We start from the raw sequence: 18,345 nt of genomic DNA, 5'->3' as shown, positions 1-18,345 counted from the left end.
CCTCTGCCCTCAAGGGTGAGCTGATGCTTTTTTTTGTGCTTGCTGGGCTTCTTGGAGGAGCCCTTGGATCATTTGCTGCTGCACTGTTCCCTCTTTCCCATCTGAAGCTAGCCTCCTGGGCTTTGGACATAGTTTCTGGGATGTTGACGTGATGTGGGGATGTCTGAGGCTGGATTTCAATTTGGAGCACAGTGTTGGGAGGTGTGGGGCTCTCCTTTGTGGTCTGTGTGCCCCTGCTTGAGCAAGGCAGAGCTGCTTAACTCTGATTTCTCTTTCTGTCTTGCACCTTCCTTCCTCCTCTTCCCACTGCCATCACTCCCCTGCCCCTCCATCTCTCAGAGCTAGAAGGGGAAGCGGGCGGTGACTCTGAAGAAGGTAAGAAAGGCTTTCCTTTCTCTCTGTCTCTCTTCCTCATGCAACCTCACTGTTGGGACTGTCACTCAGAGCAGGCCCAGGCGTCTGTTCCAGCACACTTCCCTTGTGCTGTCCCTCAGGGATGTCGGAGCCCAAGTCTCGCCTGTCCTGCTCCCTTTAGAGGAGGGGCACATCATGCCTTGTGTCGTGGTAGGATTTCTCAGTGTCCAAGTTGGACCTGAAGGTCTGTCATACTGTGTGGCAGTCATCCGTGGGGACTGAGAGCTCTTTGTCAGTGAGTGGCATCCTTACTGGTGGCACACTAGGGTTGCTGGCATGCTACCGCCAGCTTTGGATGAGCCTGGCGGGGATCTGGGAGCAACAGCCCCAGTTATAGACTCCTTCCCTCCCCTTTTGGCTTTGCTATTGCCATTCAGAGTGAAAATAAACCAAAGTGCAGCACAAAAGGTCAGCAGGCGCAGAGGCCACCAGTGTGTTGCCAGCTCAGCCGGCTGAGCAGTGGTGCAGCACCAGCAGCTGGTGCACATCTTCTGCCTACCAGGCAGCTGCCCAAATTCCCCCCACCTCTCTGTCTCTGGGTTGTGCCACTTTGGGAATGCCAAGGATGGGGCTGAGCTGGGACGTCAATTCAAGAGTGGCTGTGCTGACTGGGCATGTGGCTGGGCTCTGGGATGGCACATCTGGTGTATGGGGACACAGGCTTTGGGAGTGGCTGTGATTCCTTGGAGTGCTGCCTGCTAGGTAACGGTTGTTGGGTGGTTTTGCTTCCTCTTTCAGTGAGTTTTTGGGCCCTCAGAGATGGGATGAGGAACTGTATGTTCAGGATGGGTTTTGGGGAAAGGGTGTCTCTTCTTGGTGGGTGCGGTGCTTCCTCTAGCCCTAGCAGCCATCAGCATTTCTTCTTGGAAGTTTCTCAAAATGCACACAGCCAAAACCTGAACACTGTGTGATACTGGAGAAAGTGTTTGCTTGAAAAAAAATTCTACTTTCAAAACTGATTTTTCTGTGATGGCTTTTTGGATATATTAAAGGAAGCAAAGCTGGATTAAAACCAGGCTTTTCCCCCATGAGTTCCCCCAAATTTCTGTGCAGCTTTAAGTCTCCAAAGACTCAAACATTGCCTCTCCTCTCCTTCCCACTAACCTTCAGGAGCTCAAGCTGTCCTGCTGTCTCTGTCCTCTTGAACGATGGTTGACTCCCAAGCAAGGATGTCCAGTGACCCTGCACTGCCCAGGCTGAGTGGCCACCATGGGCCTCTTGCCTTGCTTCATCCTCTCTAAAATGATATTTTTGGGCATTGAATCTATGGTTCTGAGAAGGGACTGGTGTTTTGGCTTACTGCTGGCTTAGGACCCTCTGCACTTAGCCACACATTCCAGGAGCCACACTCCAGAAGGGGGAGTCCCTGCCCCTCCATGCTCTGCCTAGCAGATCTCAGCTGGAATGGCTGCCCCGTGTATGGGAGATGCTTTGGCAGTGTGGGAGCTCAGGATGTGGCTCTCAGCTCTGAGGAGGCTTTAAAACAGTCTGACACAGATGCAGCACTGGGGATTTCTGGCCAGAGTGCAGCCCTGCTCGGATCTGGGATTCCCAAACAAATACCCATCTCCTTGGTGACTCACAGCTTCTCTATTTTCCCACCCATTTTCCCATCTCCAGAGTCCCTTCCAAGAAAACACAAGGAGGCAAGATCAGATTTTTCAACCTAAAAAAAATCCTGCCTGAAACGTCCTAACTTTTCTTTTCTCCTGTCCTGTATTGAATCAGTGTACTGGAACCTGTGCCCATGGCCACACACCTTACTGTGGCACAGGCTCCAAACCCCCTGCTCCTGCCTTTTTAGGAGGGGCTGGCATTTTCACAGCCCTATGGTCTTAACCTCTTGCAGACTGACTCATATGTACTGTCTGGCTAATTTTAGTCTGGGCTGGGGAGCTGGGAAGGGGAAAAGTGAGTAGCTGTGAAATTAATTTAATTACCTAAGCTGCCATGAATTTCTTGCAGCTGCCCTGGGTAGTGCCTCATCTCTGTCAGTCAGGATGTCCTGCCCTATATGCTGGTACCCAGCCTGTGTAGAGGTTCATCATCTGGTTTTGGCTCAGATCTTCCCTGGGGTTGTTGGCCAGGGACATCAGCCCAAAGGAGGGACTCCTCCTCCCCTCTCCACAGACAGATGGGGCACAGAGATGCTGCAGGGGAAGGAGTGGGACCTATGACAGTCTTTTTCCTTGCACATCTCAGCTCCAGCTCTGAACATGGAGCTGTGCAGTGGCGTTGCTGACTGTGAGCAGGCCAGCTTGCCAGCAGGTTGAGCCAGAGCCCAGTTGTTATGACTAATAATAACAGTAATGATGTTTGTCATGCTAATTACTACTGCAGAGCTGCTTTGGGCATGGCCAGCCTGGAGCCAGGGACCGGCAAGTCTGTCTTGCCCTTAGGGTTTGATGCCAGTGGATCTTGCATAGGGCAAGCTGAGGTGTGACGTGGCTGTGGGGCTTGGGGGAATGGGACTGAAGCTGCAGCCCCTTCCTCTGGTGCAGCTTTTGGTGGGGGCTGTGGGGGCTTTTTTCCCCAGGATGGGGACCAGCCTGGGTGGAACAGAAGGTAGGGGGCAAGGTATGAGAGAGGACTGGGTCTGGTGTCTGCCATGGCTAGTAATGGCCAGCCCAGCCCGCTGCTCCTGGCACGGGACAGCTTGGCGACTCTAAAGGAAAATCACTTTTCTTGGTCACACTCATGGGCTGCGGTTTCAAGCTGGGCTGGAAGTGAAAGTGTTGGATGCTGCAGTGGAAATAGCTTGAGTTGCCCTCTGGTCTGCTGCTGAAGATGGCTGGCTGAGGTGGGCTGCAGAGGGCAGGGACCAGTCATTCAGTCACCAGGGACAGGGCACTGTCATCACAGTCCCGTGTGAGTCAGTGCAGGCTGGGCAGAGTCCCTGGCTCTTTATTTAGGGGCTGTGGATGAACAGGGAGCAGGACGTGTTCTCTGTGGCATCCTGGGTGGGAGGGACGCTGACTCAGAGCAGGGTGAAGGGGCTGTGGCAGGCAAAGGGATTGTGGTCCCATGTTCCAGTCCCCTCAAGGCAAGGGGTGACTCCCCTCCCTGTACCCTGACTGGGGTCTTCAGCATTCTTGAAGCAACTTCAAGGTCTTGAATGAGTCAGATGTATTTTCACACAGCCCCTGGTGAAAGAGGTAAGGGGAAATGTTCAGCTGGAGCAGGTCAGCTCAAGCACTTTCACTGGCGTGAAATATGGGTCCTGGGAAGGGTGTGGTCCCCTTCCCATGCAAGCTGTAAGCTCATCTGTTTCCACTTCTCTTTTGCTGCAGAGCCCAGGAGCTATGTTGAGTCAGTGGCCCGCACGGCCACAACGGGCAGGGGAGGGACACTGCCCGCTGCCCAGCCCGCTGCCCAGCCCGCTGCCCAGCCTGGAGGCCCAGAGGTGCCCACCAGGAATGGCACTGTCTCCAACTCCTTCATCGCCCCCAGCCCTGTCTCCACCAGCAGCCCTATTCACAGCATGGATGGGTAAGGCAGTGGGTGCAGGTCCCAGGGACTGGGTGGGGCTGGGGCTGAACCCTGCTTGGTGCACAGGCTTAGAATCACAATCACAGAGTCACAGAATCATTAAGGTTGGAAAAGACATCCAAAATCATACAGTCCAACCTTTGACTGAACACCACCAAGCCAACTAAACCAGAGCACTAAGTGCAATGTTCAGTTGTTTTTTGAACCTCTTCAGGGATGGTGCTTGTTCCCAAGTTGAAACTGCCTTTGCAAAGACCCACATCTCTCCGTGCAGGGTTTGGGTATTCCAGCCAACTGTACACTTCAGTGCCCTGAGAACACAAATCTGGGTCACTGCTGGTCACTTGGTGGCTACTGGACCTCAGAAACCTCTCACTGGGAACCTGTCCCCTGGAGTGGGAGGAGGGATGGGTTGTGCTAACTCCTAGCATTCATCCTCTGGGGTGAAATGGAGCCATTGTCCCTGTCCCCTGTCCACCCTGACTACAAGGTGCAACCACACAAGCTGGCAGAATAAAGGTGTTTGCTGGGAGCAGAGCTGGAAAAAGGCTCTGATCTGTAGAAAGTCATATTTTGAGATGGAACGGGGATTCAGGGTGGAGCTAAAGATGCCTCTAGTTGCTTCCATGAAGCTGTCTGGACCCACAGTTGCCTCTGAACAACCAAATAGCTGACTGGCTCTGTGCCTCAGTTTCCCTGTGTGCCACATGCAGGAGGGTGCCAGTCCCTGCCAGCAGCAGAAATGAGCGGTGGAGCTGAATTCTGCCTTTCTTTGTCTCTCCTCAGGGCCTCCCTCCGCAGCTACCCGTCAGAAGGCAGCCCCCACGGCACGGTGACACCTCCCCATGCCTCAGCTGAGCCCTTGTACCGGTCCCCTGTTGGCTCGCAGATGCCCTCTGCTCACAGCAGCTACCAAAACTCGTCTCCAGCTTCCTTTGCAATGGTCCAAGGAGGAGTCCCGGGCTCGACATACAGCAGCCCCGACTACCCTGATGGCCGAGCTGGCCTCCAGCCAGAACCCCAAGCTCCGCCACAGCCACCGGTCAATGTGGTGGGGGTCCACACCCTGCCAGGGAGCCCTCGCAGCTTGCACCGGACAGTGGCTACAAATACACCGCCCAGCCCTGGCTTCGGGCGAAGAGCCATCAACCCCAGCATGAGCGGTGCTCCCAGCAGCCCTGGGCTGGGCAGGCATGCTGTGGTGGCCCATGGCAACCTGGTGGCCCCGCCGGGGAGCCCCAGCCTGTCCAGGCACCAAACAGCGGCAGCCACATCCCCTGGCAGCCCCCTCTATGGCTACTCCAGCCCAGAGGAAAGGCACCTGACACTGTCTCGGCAGAGCAGCTCCTCTGGCTACCAGCCTCCCTCCACGCCGTCCTTCCCTGTCTCCCCAGCGTACTACCCTGGCACGAGCACGCCACACTCCTCCTCCCCGGACTCGGCTGCCTACCGCCAGGGCAGCCCCACGTCGCAGCCTGCTCTGCCTGAGAAGCGGCGGATGTCGGCTGGGGACCGCTCCAACAGCCTCCCCAACTATGCCACTGTCAATGGCAAGGTGTCCTCACCCCTCTCCAGCGGCATGTCCAGCCCCAGCAGTGGGAGCGCCGTCGCCTTCTCCCACACTCTGCCGGACTTCTCCAAGTTCTCCATGCCGGGTAAGGGATGCTCTTGGAGGTCCCCGTGTCCCCCTGCCCTACTCAAGGCTCTCCCTTCCTCCTCCTTGCCTGCCATGAGGAAAGGGATTGCAGCCATGTCCTGATTTACCCCTCCTGTCCATCCGCAAACCAAAGGCACCGCTGGGGCTGGGGCCATTTCCTGCACTTTCTGACAAATCCAAACAGGAAAAACACCGACCAGCATCTCTGGCATAAACAGCTTCCAGAGATGTGCATGAGGAGATCAAAGCTCCTGGAGGCATTTTTCTCTGCCGTGGGGATGCACTGACCTCTTGCCTCCATTCCCAGAGGGCTTTACCCCACTGAGACCCTGCTGTGGCGCTGCCTCCTCATTTCAAATGGTGCCGTGCCCCGGGTGCCATCCTGCCTGGAACGCTTTTGCCAGCTCTGGTTACAGACACCTTGGTGACGTCAAGATTGGGCTGATAGCACCAGGAGAATAAAGCTGTGGGGCAGCGGTGGCTCCGGCTGCTGGGCCAGTTTCTCTGCTGAGCAGGCAGCCCTTTGTGGGCACTCTGGCACTGGTCCTGGCTCCATGACTCTTGTGGCCAGGGACCTTTCCCAGCGGGGAAGAATGAGCAATTAAAACCTGTAACAATTAACAAGCAGCTTGGAGAGGGGAGTGAGCCCCCTGCGTCTCCAAAGGTGACCAGATTGCTGAGGGCTGATAAAGTGTCTCCAGCAGAGATGCTATCCAGTCGTCTTGGTTGTTTGCCTGGTTGTTTTTGGAAAGCAGGTGGTTGTTGTAAATGTTGCCTGAGTAAATGGCAGCTTCACAGCCAGAGGACCAGCTCCCATTGGGGCTGTGCCACTGGTGGGCACTGAACAAGGCAAAGTCAGGCTGGGACTGGAGCTGCTTTGCCCAGGATAGATTGACCTGCCCAGTTCCTCTTCAGAGAGCAAAGATAAGGGAAAAAACCTATTTTTTCCCTTATCCTGTTTTTGTGAAGTGTGATCCAAATGTTGAACATTAGAAAGCAGTGAATGTCCTCTGAAGTCAGGATCTCCCTGGCACCTGCAGACATACCTCTTTCCTCCAACAGTTTTTATTTTACCTGGCCATCTTCTTTTAAATTAAGAATTCCCATCTAATCTCTGTCATTGTGCCATAGAGGCTCATCTTTCACACAGCCCTCTGACAGCCCTTGAGCTTGGATTTAGCTTTAGATGCCCAGCAGCCCCATAAGCTTCAGGTAGTGATCAGCCTGGGTGGGTGTGGGGAACTGGGCTGAGGTTAGTGCAATGTGCTGGATCTGAAAGGAGGTGGACATATTAATGCTTTGGCTGGATGTGGAGTTCCAGATACAGCATCTTTTAACTTTTTTATTGTCTTTTCTTCCCTTTCCTACAGACATCAGTCCCGAGACTCGTGCCAATGTCAAGTTTGTGCAGGATACTTCCAAGTACTGGTACAAACCAGACATCTCCAGGGAGCAGGGTAAGTAGATGACACAGGGTTGGGAGCTGGGGTATGTCTGGGATCACAGGGATTAGCAAGGATTTCCCTTATCAATTGGGTTGAGAATGAAGGTGAATAATGACTGCTCAGGCTGTTGCAGATGGGGGTTGAAGCCCCATTAAGCTGCAGGTTTGTGTGATGTGGGTTCTTCAAACCTTCCTCTTGGTAGAGGATCTCCAGTCCCTGCAGTGTGCAGTAGATATGTTTGCAGTTTGAAGAGCAAAACACCTGGATGTTGAGTCAATAATGCTCAGAGGCTTCTTGGAAACATGTCTAAAATGAGAGGGGAGAACAAGGAGGTGGCAGGATGCCTTCAGGGGCATGGTCCAGCATTTGGGCCTTTGTTTCTGCTTGCTCTCCAGTACTTGGTTGCTCAGAGATAGGCAGGGTGGGAATTGGAGTTGCCCACACAAGGGCAGTGGAGGTGGAGGAAGATGAGCCTGTGCCTGGCAACCCACTCAGACGTGCAGGAGGCGTGGTAACATTGTAGTGCCTGGCTATGAGATGTGGAGCTGGGGCATCCCATCCCAACCTACACCTGTTGGTGTCATGAGGCTGCGTTGGTTCTCACTATGTCAGCTCTGAGCTCTGCCATTCTCTCCTGCAGCCATTGCCCTGCTGAAGGACAGGGAGCCGGGGGCTTTCATCATCCGAGACAGCCACTCCTTCCGGGGAGCCTATGGCCTCGCCATGAAAGTTGCTTCTCCGCCTCCCACGGTCGTGCAGCAGAACAAGAAAGGTATTGTGTGCCCTTCTCCTTCCCACGCTGAGATGCTTTCCATCGTTCAGCTGGGGTGAGCGGGCAGCTGGGGCTGCTGAGCCAGTCGTGCCCTTGGGTATGTGCTGATGTGGCAGGATCCCTGCCTCCCAGGGCACAGGAAGCACCAGACACCCTCTGCCCTGAGCTGTGGAGGGCTCAGGAGCACCTGCACCTTGGACTTCGGTATAATGAAATGGGTACAGCCCCTCCAGCCCACCAACACTGTGGGGGAGCTTGGCTTGTGGTTGACCGTGTGTGAAGGGACAGATTTGAGGAGGGCGTGTCTAGTGTTAGGGACCCCTCCCATAAGCTGGTGCACTGGTTTCTTAATGGTACTGCATAGTAATAGGAGGAGGGTGGCTCTGGTGTGAAAACATCTCATCTCTTCCCAGGAGACTTGACCAATGAGCTGGTGAGGCACTTCCTCATCGAGACGAGCTCACGAGGTGTGAAACTAAAAGGATGTCCCAACGAGCCTAACTTTGGTAAGTGCCCCCAGTTGTGCTTTCCACATGTGGGGCTGGGTTGGGAGAGCCTTGCCTTTGCCATACTGTCAAAGCAGAACTGTTGGGTGTCTGGGAGAGCCTGTTCAGCCTCTTGTCCCTGTGTAACTGAATCCTCTGGGCATTTGGAGCATCTGTGTTCTTGCACACTTCTGAGAGCACACAAATGTGCCTGTGTGCATAGGTACATAACTTTCTACACACACGTGTAGGACAACTGATGCTGCTGGGAGAGTGGGGGGCAGGGGCTCCCCTTGTTCCATTTATTCTGTGACTAATGTTGTCTGAGGAGCTGCACGAAGACCTTTGTTACATTTTTTTGTTCCTAAAAAAAAGGCCCTGGCACCTCTGTCCCCTCCCTGAGCCCTCTGTGGTGGGCTGCATGGTGGTTTCAGTGAGAGGAATTGCCACATGTGGCCTTAGGACCATTGGTGAAGAAACCCACCTAAAAGCCTGTTTCCATCTACCTGGAGCAATGGTGACCTAATCAGGGAAAGCTGGAGTTTCTTATTCCTTTCCTTGGTTAATGATTATCATACTTTGGATTGTGTGGTTCCATAGCCTAATGATTTTGCAAAAGGATCATTGTATTAAACCAGCAGGTGCAAACAATTCTTCATCTGGCAACGCTGGCCCTGTGCTGACCATCTTCCCTCTCTCCCCAGGCTGTCTCTCAGCGCTGGTATACCAGCACTCCATCACGCCCTTGGCCCTGCCCTGCAAGCTGGTCATTCCTGACCGAGGTAAGAGCTAGCACCAGAAGGCATCACATCTGTCCCCACAGCCTGCAGGGAGGGGGTAGGTTTCTGACCAGGGTGCACCAGTAACCACCCTGTGTCTTCTAGATCCCATGGAGGAAAAGAAAGACTCCGCGTCAGCCACCAATTCAGCCACGGACCTCCTCAAACAGGGCGCAGGTGAGATGAGAGGGGTTGTTGTGGGGTGAACTTGGCTTGGAATACTGGTTGACCCCACGTCTGCTGTCTGCCTTTCCAGCCTGCAACGTCCTCTTCATCAATTCAGTGGAGATGGAGTCTCTGACAGGCCCCCAGGCCATCTCGAAGGCTGTTGCTGAGACGCTGGTGGCTGACCCCACGCCCACAGCTACCATTGTTCACTTCAAAGTCTCTGCACAAGGCATCACCTTAACAGACAACCAGAGGAAGTAAGAGCCTCCATGGTCACATCTCTGGCCAAAAGCCAGTGTTGGCTTATTCCCAAAGCCAACAGGGCTGTGATTCAGGAAGTGTGTTTGTGAAGGATGTCCCTGGGATGGCATCAACCTGGTCATGGACATGCCTGGGCTTTGTCCTTGACTCTTGGAACATCCTATGGGAGACCTATGGCAGTGTCTCCTGGGCTGGTGGAGCTGGGTTGTGGTGGGACAGTGGTGGAGCCTTCCTGACCCTGACATTTCCTGCTTTGTGTTTCAGATTGTTCTTCCGAAGACACTACCCCCTCAATACAGTCACCTTCTGTGACTTGGACCCCCAGGAACGAAAGTGAGTACCCTAAGCTGGGGGGAGTGCATGACCCCCAGCCCTTTCACTCCTCTAGACTCCTGGGATGCTTGGAGCAGAGTCTTTGCTTGCTCTCTCCACTGCTCTTGCAGAGAGCAGGAATGCAAGGTTCCCTTGGATACTGTGGTGCTATGCCAGCTTCTTCTGGTGACTTTTTGGTGTCTCCAAGCACCTTCATGCTGAGGGAGAGGTGCATAATTTTTCCATAAAGCCAAGCCTGTGCAAAGCCAGGCTGGCCTTCCATCATTGGTGTGGTGGCCCCCATCATGGCCCTGTCTGTCTGTGTGGTGCAGAAGAGACCATCTCTCACGCCTTCTCTTCTCCTTGCAGGTGGACTAAAACTGATGGCAGTGGCCCAGCCAAGTAAGTACTTTCTGTGCTTCCCAGCAGATTCCTCCCAGCTGCTATTGAGGTGATTTCTGCCTGTTTGGGCACTGGCTGGGAGATGCCCTGTGCAGGGCATCCTGGCTGTGTGTGAGATAGGCTCAGCTCCTTACTGTGGGAGTGTCTCACCCAAGCATGAGACCATAGTCCTGGGGACTATGGAAAGATCCATCTTTCAGCCCCAAATTCCTGGTCAGAGCAGGCATGGCTCTTGCTGAACTGAAACTGTAAACTGGAACTGGAAACTCTCCTGACAGAGTCATTGGGAACCAGCTTATGGAACAGAGCTGGGGGTTATGCTCATGGCATGTGAACTACTGGTCATCTCTTCCTTTTCTTCCTGTCCTTCCTGTCCTGACCCATGGGAGCACAGAGCTGTTGGCTGAGCCCATTTCCAGGGGCCAGCTCCCACTAATTTTAGCCATTGTGTGAGCGAAGGGGTTTTTATTAGGATGTCCAGCTGCTGGGATATTTCCCCTCCCCAATTAGAAATACCATAGCCTGGGCCTGTCTCACATTCTGTTCCCCCTGTATTTATAACTCAAGTTTGCACATTCTTATTAAAAAAAAAAAAGGGGACATTTTATTCATCAGGGGAGAGACACACAGAAATAACCAGATGGTCTCACTCAGCTTCCTGTCCTTGCATGGCCTTCATCTCTTAGAGCGTCTACCCCAATGGCCAGGCTCTCTCACCTCTGACTTCAAGAGGCCAAACCGAGGCAATGCTGTGATCATCTAGAAGGTCCCTTCTTAGGGATTCACTTGGGAAGGGTGGCAGGGATGTTCAAAGCGGTTTGGTCAAGAAGTGATTGAAACCTGGCCTTCACAGAAACTGCAGCAAAGGGAAGAGGAGATGGGCCTTCATGCAGGCTGGTTTGGGATGTGTTATGAGAGGTGGATGTTAAAGAGGGGAAGTGGGACAATGCCATGTTGAAAGAGGGTGGTGGTAATCATTGCAGGAGCAATATTGAGGCTCTTGCCTTCTCCCCATGCAGGCTTTTCGGCTTTGTGGCCAGGAAGCAAGGGAGCACCACAGACAACATCTGCCACCTCTTTGCTGAGCTGGACCCAGACCAGCCAGCTGCAGCCATCGTCAACTTTGTCTCCAGGGTCATGCTTGGCTCCGGCCAGAAGAGATGAGCTGGCACGTGCGGGTGATTCTTGAATTTTGGAGAAGGACTTGGAGCTGATCCGAGAAGGAGTGTGAGGAAGTGCATTGTGGGAGAGGGAAGTGAATTGGGGGGGAGGGGGGAAAGGGTTGGAATTTTGGAGGAAAACAGCAAACAACAAAAAAACCACCAACAAAACCCCTAAAAACTCAACACAAGCCAAACACACACGCAGAGGAACAAAACCCACGCACCTACAAAAGAGAGCCACAAAGTCACGCCAGACAGGATGCATGTCCCATTGCAGGGAAGGTGACCAAAGCAAAGGCGGCAGTGAGAGGTGTGTTTCCAGCTTTCAGCATCATGGCCTCAAGTGGTGATACCCATTTGGGACTGAATGTGGGACCATGACTGGTGTTTTCCATCTGGAAAAAAAAGAGGCAACTGGCAAAACCCATGGAAGAAGCTTCATCCCAGCAGCTCCATCTGCTGTGTGTTTGAACTGACCTGTAGGAGATAATGACATGCGCTGGGTCTGTGGGACACCAGAAGAGATGCTCTCAGAAACCTTCTCTTGTCCAGCTGCAGAGGAGGGTCCTTACTGGTCCCTGTGCTTCCCCTAAAACCTGCTTATGACCTGTAACTTGCTGGGGGTGTGAGGAAATTGGTCCTGAACCTTCCAATCCCTGGGGAGATCAGCCATGGGCTGACCTTTGCTGACCCAGAGCCTAGCACCAGTCACAGGTGAGACCCTGTGAGTCCACCCAGAGAGGGGGGTCATGCTGTTTCTCTACTTCCCCAGGGGTTCTTGTGCCCCCCAGCCTGTGAGGAGGTGTGGGGGTTCCTCCTGCCCTGCACCTGGGGAAGGTGGATACTCCCCAGGAACCTGAAGGATGCAGAAAGTCGCCTCCTCTCCCATCTTCCCCTTTTCCCTCCTGTCACAAGTCCTCTTTGGCAGTTCTCTCCTGCGGCCTGTCACATTCTCTTAACACAAAAAAACCAAAACAGAATGGAAAGGAATAGTTGTAATAATAATAATGATTATAATAATAGCTGATGCTGGCATAGGTGGGTTTCCTGTGCAAAGCAGCAGACCCGTGGCTACCCCTATCTAGCTCTTTGGAGACACGCAAGCGGTTTTTAAATTGCATGGACATTCAAGTTGCACGAAAGGCAAACGACTACAAGTAACTCAGGCGCTTTTTTCTCCTTTTGTTTTGGAGGCCACGTTAAAAAAATAAAGAAGGAAGAAAATTAAAAAGAAAAAAGAAAAAAGGAAGGGACCTGCAGTGGCTGGGCAACTTTGGCTCAGTGGGGAGGTAACAGGTCCTCTGAGAGCCACCCTGGTTGATGCATGTGTACCCCCAAAACCATCTGGTTCAAGGCTTGTGCCCCTGAAATGCAGCAGAGTTTTGCAGTGATTTCAGTGGTGTTGGCTTTTCCCTTTGCTTTGGTAGGTGAGGAGGGCAGGTTGGGTGGAGAGAGGGGCAGAGGGCCCCTGTGCCACTGCAGGGGGAGAGATCATGGTGGGGGTGCAGCAGGTGGAGGTCCCAGCCCTGTGGTGCTGGCGAGGGGGCAGAGGATGCTTCGGTCACATGTGCAGGTTTAGGGCTGGGGGAATGGTCCAGCTGGAGCTGCGGGGTCATTGCTGAGCCCTCTTCCCCCCAAGAGCTTTTTTGGGCAAAGTTTTCAGTGCAAAGTGGCCCAGATAGTCTTTTGGGGACAAAAATTAGAAACATAGCACTGCTGTCCCCTGGAGATCTTGTCTCCTGTGGACCACCCTTGCCTTGATAGCTATAATATATATACAAGCTATACTGACAAAATACTGTAAGCTAATGAAATTTTAAGGAGGAAAAAAAAAGGTTAGATTTACACTCAAAAAAATATTTATTTTTGCCATATTGCTTTCCGCGCATCATAGCTCCCCCACTATATTCCCCCCTTCCCCTGCCCTGGGGAAACACCTGCATGTTAAACGAAAATCCAGAGCAAGGCAGAATAGAGATGGGGGAAGAGGCGGGGGCCCGTGTGTCGGGGTGGCTGCGTGTGAGCGGTGCGTGCGTGCGGTGTGCGTGTGTGTGTGCGTGGGGTGTGACGGCGTGGGCGGCCGGACAGGCCTGCCGGGGCAGAGGCTCTACTGATGTACTGAAGTGTGAAAGGATGGGTAGCGAGGAGCTGGTTGTGAGGTGGTGGTGGGACAGGAGGTTCTGGGTGGGGCTTTCCCCCTCCCCGGCTTCCTGGCCGCACAGATGCAGAGATCTTTTAATTTTTGATATTTCCAAAAAGTGATTCCCTCCTTCTGCGAAATTCAAGCGAGACAAGAGATGATCTCACCCGTAATCTCCTCACCCTGCCATTCACCCATCAGAGAAAACACTGTGTTTATAGATATATAAAAATATATTTTTGAAAGCCTCTATTTTTCAGACTTGGTTTTCTCACTGCTAAGAAAAGAGATGATAATAATGTAATTTTATTTTAATCTGCTGCCTTGGAAACTGGTGCTTGGAACTCCTATTTCTCTTTTTCTCCCCATACAAACAAAGCAGATCTAAACACCCCAGAGATGTTGCATAGAAGCCGACCCCAGCAGATACCTGCCAATAGCATCACGCCTGCTTCAGGCCCTGAGCCTCTCCCGGCTTCCCCACTAACACACTAGCTGAAAATTTAGTCTGTATCCAAATCTCAAACACTAACAAAATCATCTGATGATTGTATTATTTTTTTAACACACAGCTAATCACCTTCCAATGATGTAGCCGGGTGTTTTATCAGCTTCCTTTAAAGGCACTTTTTTTCCCTTTAGCTCCTTCTTTAAAGAAGGTTTTAAGGTATAACAACCCTTTCTGTCCCTGGGAGAGACCATCAGCAGCATTTAGGATTGCCCAGGTCCTGGGGCTGTCGAGGACCTAGTGTTGATATTTTTTTCCTTATGAAAGGGACAGAAAATACTCTTTATTTTTTTTTTTTTTATGTGCAGTCATGCTATTTGAGATTCAATCTCTCACGAGTTAAGCCCAGCATATGTTTTGTTGTAATCACACTGCCGTTGTCAGCAGCCGGATGGTATCTCTCTCTCGCTCACACAGACACACACACACACACACACACAAACACATCCCTCCTTCCTGCACAAAGAACTGCATATATTCTTGCCAAAGATACCCTTAAAAACGCACTTTTCCCCACATATATATAGATAGATAGATATATATTTTTTTTTTTTTGTGTGTGTGTAAATTTATTGTACGTGCCCTTTTTGTGTCAGTTTGTTCTTGGAGAAGCCTGTCCTGCCTTTGCTGTCAATATTGCTGTCAATTGGGAAATGCTCCCTGGGGAAGTAATTTGCTGTCTGTCCTGCTCAGTGGCACCTGCAATGCACAAAATATGGGATTCCCATTCAATGGGGCTGCCTCTGGCTCTGCCCCTGGGAGCTGTTTTGGGAGATACCCATGTCATCAACTGCTGATGGGATGCATAGTGTTCACCAGTCCCATGTCACTGGTGGAGACAGCAGGGCTCATGGTTTTGAGCAGAGTTTGGAGTTGCTCTGAGTGCAACATTTGCTGTCTGCCTCCTGGTCAAATTACACATGGAAAACAAACCAGGTAGGGAGAAAAACCCAACCCAGCCTCTGGGCATTGATTTTTCAGTGAATTCAACCGCCCGAACCAAAGTGCAAAGTAAATCCCCACCCAGCAGGTCGGGCAGGTAAAGAAACCAGTTGCCCCAAAAACCCCAGACGACAGCATCAACAAAAGGCAACCCTTCCCGTTGGAGCAGGCAGGATGATCAGACAGCAAAGGAGCCCGCAGGGGCTTGTTTCATTTTGTTCGTTTGTTTTGCAAATTTCGAGGTTGGTTTGGGGTTACTAATTTTTTTTTTTTCTTTTCCTTAAAAAGGAAAAAAAAAAAAGAAAGAAAAAAGGAAGCAATATGACGTTTCTGTTGGCGGATCCTGTGCCGCCGTGTTATGCGTGGGGTTTTTTTTTTTGTTGTTGTTGTTGTTGTCTTTGTTACTTTGGGAATGTTACAGATTTATTTGCTAATCAGTGTTAACAAACAGTTTCAAACTTTTAGACTCGCCCATTTCTGTGTATTTATATAGATGGAAAAAAAAATACATTATATTTTGTATCTTTATGCCCATAATGTTGTCGTGCGTGTAAGGATGACTTCGGTCGCACCATGTCCGTGTGTGAATGTCACTCCGCTGTTGTCTTCCCATTGTACAGATGTTGGATTCTTTGCAGTTCATTGTATGGCTTTATAAAGTGGTAAAAACAACAAAAAAAGGAACCAGTTATATAAAATATACTGTTGCTTGGAATGCCAGCTTGGTGTTTGAATTTCTGGAAACGTATGTTGAAATTTAAGGGAGCATACAAATAAATGTTCTGGGTTTTTTTTTTTTTGCACAGGGGGGAAAAAGCCCCGAACCCCAATCCCATATGAAAAGCTGGTGGGTGCTGTGTTTTCTCCAGGCTGTTGTTCCCCCTGTTCCTCGATGGCAGATTGGGGCCCCCGGACAGACGCCGGGTGGTGGGTGTGGGAAGAAGGAGGGGTTGTGCTGCTGCTTGTCAGCCTCCAGCCGCAGCTTGTGTTCACCAGATGCTGGCTAACCAGACATCCCCAAACTTCCGACATGGCTCCAGCTCCAGCCCGGGCTTTTGTTTACCAGCAGGGATCTCTCTGGCTTGCTCTGCAGCCACTGGGTGCTCTTCAAGTCCTGTTGCTTTTTCCCAGGTTGCCTTTAGGTGCTGTGTGTCCAGCCTCGGGCATCCCTTTTGGGTCCATCTCCCGAAGGGGAGCAGGATAGGATGATGCTGGTATGGGGTCTTTTCCTCGGCGGCAGTTTGGGCTCTGCTCACATTAAATCCCACTCCGTATGCCTTTCAGAGCCACCCTGCTCCCTTGTGCCTGGCAAAACTTCCCCCAAAGTCTCAGGCCAGGCTTTTCCAGCATTTGCGGAGCAATTCCCAGCATCTGTCAGAACACTCAGCCCCTGGCTCTCTGGCTCCACTCCTTCCCCTCCTTGCTGAGTTGGTGGCCAAGACCCAGCCCCCTGGATGGATTGAGTTTAATTATACAAGAAATATCAGCCAGAGCAGCGGCAGTTTCTCTGGCGCCAGCACTGCTGCGGCTCAGAGCCTCAGAGTTTCTCCCGGGAGCCGGCAGCACTAAAAATACTTCCTGCCTTTCTCTAAAATAGCTGCAGGCGAGGGGCGGATTTCGGGGACTGCTCGTGTGGGGACCCCGTGCTGTGGGGCTTGTGCTGGGAGGCAAAGGCAAGAGAGGTAAAAAAAGAAAGGGGTGGAGGGGGAATGATTTCTGGCCCCTCCGAAATAGCTGTGGGGGCTGTGGGTGGGCACCCAAGCCACCAAATGCCCTCCAAGCAAGGCTGCACCACGGGACCTTGTGAGGTACCTGGCGTGTGCCAGCCTTGGCCTCAGTTGTCCCTTACCTACCTGTAGGCAAGACAGGACCTGCAGCCTCCTCACCCTTTCTGACACCGCAGGGATGGTATTTTCCTTCTAGCTTCTCTTAGTTTTGTTTCTTCCCTGATTCCTGCTGGAATCAACTCCCTAGGACACAGCACCAGCCCCTTTCCCATTCCTGCTGTTCCTGCCTGGCCGGGATGGCCAGTGCTGAGTATCCCTGGGCAGGGATGAGAGGCGGTGAGTGCCTGGTGAGGTGGCACATGCAGCCTGTTTGTTGTAAGCCATAAACTGCCTCTCATTCCCTCCCCCCCCCCCCCCGCCTTTTCTGCAGTTAATTCCCCATTTCCTTTCCAAAATTCCTCCGGAACTTCTGGTTTGTGTTTTTCCTCAACATGTTCTTATCTGCCACCCATTTCCCCACACCAGCTCTGACAGCACAGGCTTTTCAGGGTCTCTTTTGGAGACTGCCGCTGTACCCAGGCCAGGCCTGTGGTTCTGGTGAGGCCATTCGGAAAGGCAGGTCCCACCAGCTTCATGATGGGAAAACCTGCCTGCATTGTATCTCTCCTTGAGTCCTCACCTTCAGGTTCCTAAATCAGTGGTTTTTTTCTTTTTTCAGCCCCAGCTCTGGGGACCCAGGGCCATCCAGGGAGTGTTTCTTGTGGGGCTGTGAAAGGTGGCAAAGTTTCTCTCTCCTTTCTGCCTGCTGTTCCAAGAGAAAAGGGTGGGTATGCTGTTAGTCAGGAAACCCTGGTTTGAGAAACCCTGGTGGTGGGTTTGCTCCCCTCTCCCCCCATTATTTTTGGTTGACTAAGCTATAAGCAACCCTCAGATCTGGAGCAAAACTAGGGTCATGGTGGTGGGGATGGAGAGGTTTCATATCCCTTCACTTTTATTCTTTCCCAGGCTTCTCAGTAGTGCTGGGTACCCTTCAGGAGTGTCCTCAAGGGAAACAAAAAGTATGATACAACATGGCTTTTCCTGAGTATCATGTCTGTCCAAAGGCCAGGAACCAGACAAATTCCACGGGATGGGAAGGGTGGAGCAGACCTGATGTGGGCAAAAGCCACCCTGGGGCTGGTGTTACCTGTGCTCATGCTATGCCCACGGGAACAAAAGTGTCTCCCTGTGAGCTGCAAAGTCTGCTGCTGAGTTACTGCTTCCCTGGGTGGCTCAGCCACTGCATGCAATGGGGACACAGACTGATGGAAAGGCAAAGGGCCCCTTGGCCAACTGTCTGGGGCTCCTGTGGCCACACAGCCTGGGGCTGAACAGCACCAGGCCAGGATGAGGGCTGCCATCCAAACCAGCAGGGCCTGGAGAAGTCCGTCATAAGAAAGGGAGGTAAGAAAAGACAGCCCAAAAATGACTCTGGGGTCATCATCATCATCCCAGGAAGATGTTACTGCTCAGAGAAGGGCATCAACATGCAGCGTGTGGTGCAGGAATTACCCACTCTTCATGGCTGTGGTGGATGAGAAAAGACAACAGAAAGGAATTTGGGTTAAATAATGGAATAAGGAGAGACAATGTGACACTCGGGAATGGTTGATCTGGAGAGGGAGGGAAGACAAAACCCTGG

At 52.2% G+C, this 18,345-nt stretch overlaps 1 protein-coding gene across 14 annotated transcripts in view; it reads left to right on the top strand.

Annotated features, from left to right (window-relative positions):
- The window catches only part of TNS1 (tensin 1), a 62,456-nt gene extending 46,804 nt beyond the window's left edge, over window positions 1-15,652 (top strand). For 11 of the 14 annotated variants that reach the window (XM_088058744.1, XM_088058742.1, XM_088058743.1 and 8 more), the window contains 12 exons: window positions 340-375; window positions 3,705-3,903; window positions 4,690-5,558; window positions 6,931-7,017; window positions 7,646-7,777; window positions 8,191-8,283; window positions 8,967-9,044; window positions 9,147-9,218; window positions 9,298-9,466; window positions 9,735-9,803; window positions 10,152-10,184; window positions 11,204-15,652. In XM_088058744.1, coding sequence (XP_087914870.1) covers window positions 340-375; window positions 3,705-3,903; window positions 4,690-5,558; window positions 6,931-7,017; window positions 7,646-7,777; window positions 8,191-8,283; window positions 8,967-9,044; window positions 9,147-9,218; window positions 9,298-9,466; window positions 9,735-9,803; window positions 10,152-10,184; window positions 11,204-11,348 — 1,982 coding nt within the window. In that variant the 3' untranslated portion in view covers window positions 11,349-15,652. The remainder of the gene's footprint in view (window positions 1-339; window positions 376-3,704; window positions 3,904-4,689; window positions 5,559-6,930; window positions 7,018-7,645; window positions 7,778-8,190; window positions 8,284-8,966; window positions 9,045-9,146; window positions 9,219-9,297; window positions 9,467-9,734; window positions 9,804-10,151; window positions 10,185-11,203) is intronic. The other 3 variants (XM_088058748.1, XM_014249384.2, XM_088058741.1) reach the window with 1 other exon arrangement.
- Window positions 15,653-18,345: the final 2,693 nt, after the last annotated feature.

Source organism: Pseudopodoces humilis, chromosome 8 (assembly GCF_049639895.1).
Source record: "Pseudopodoces humilis isolate 2021_Gansu_Grassland_sample_001 chromosome 8, ASM4963989v1, whole genome shotgun sequence".
Classification (NCBI taxonomy): domain Eukaryota; kingdom Metazoa; phylum Chordata; class Aves; order Passeriformes; family Paridae; genus Pseudopodoces; species Pseudopodoces humilis.
The sequence above is the reverse complement of the archived record's forward strand: the minus strand, read 5'-3'. Positions and strand labels throughout refer to the sequence as shown.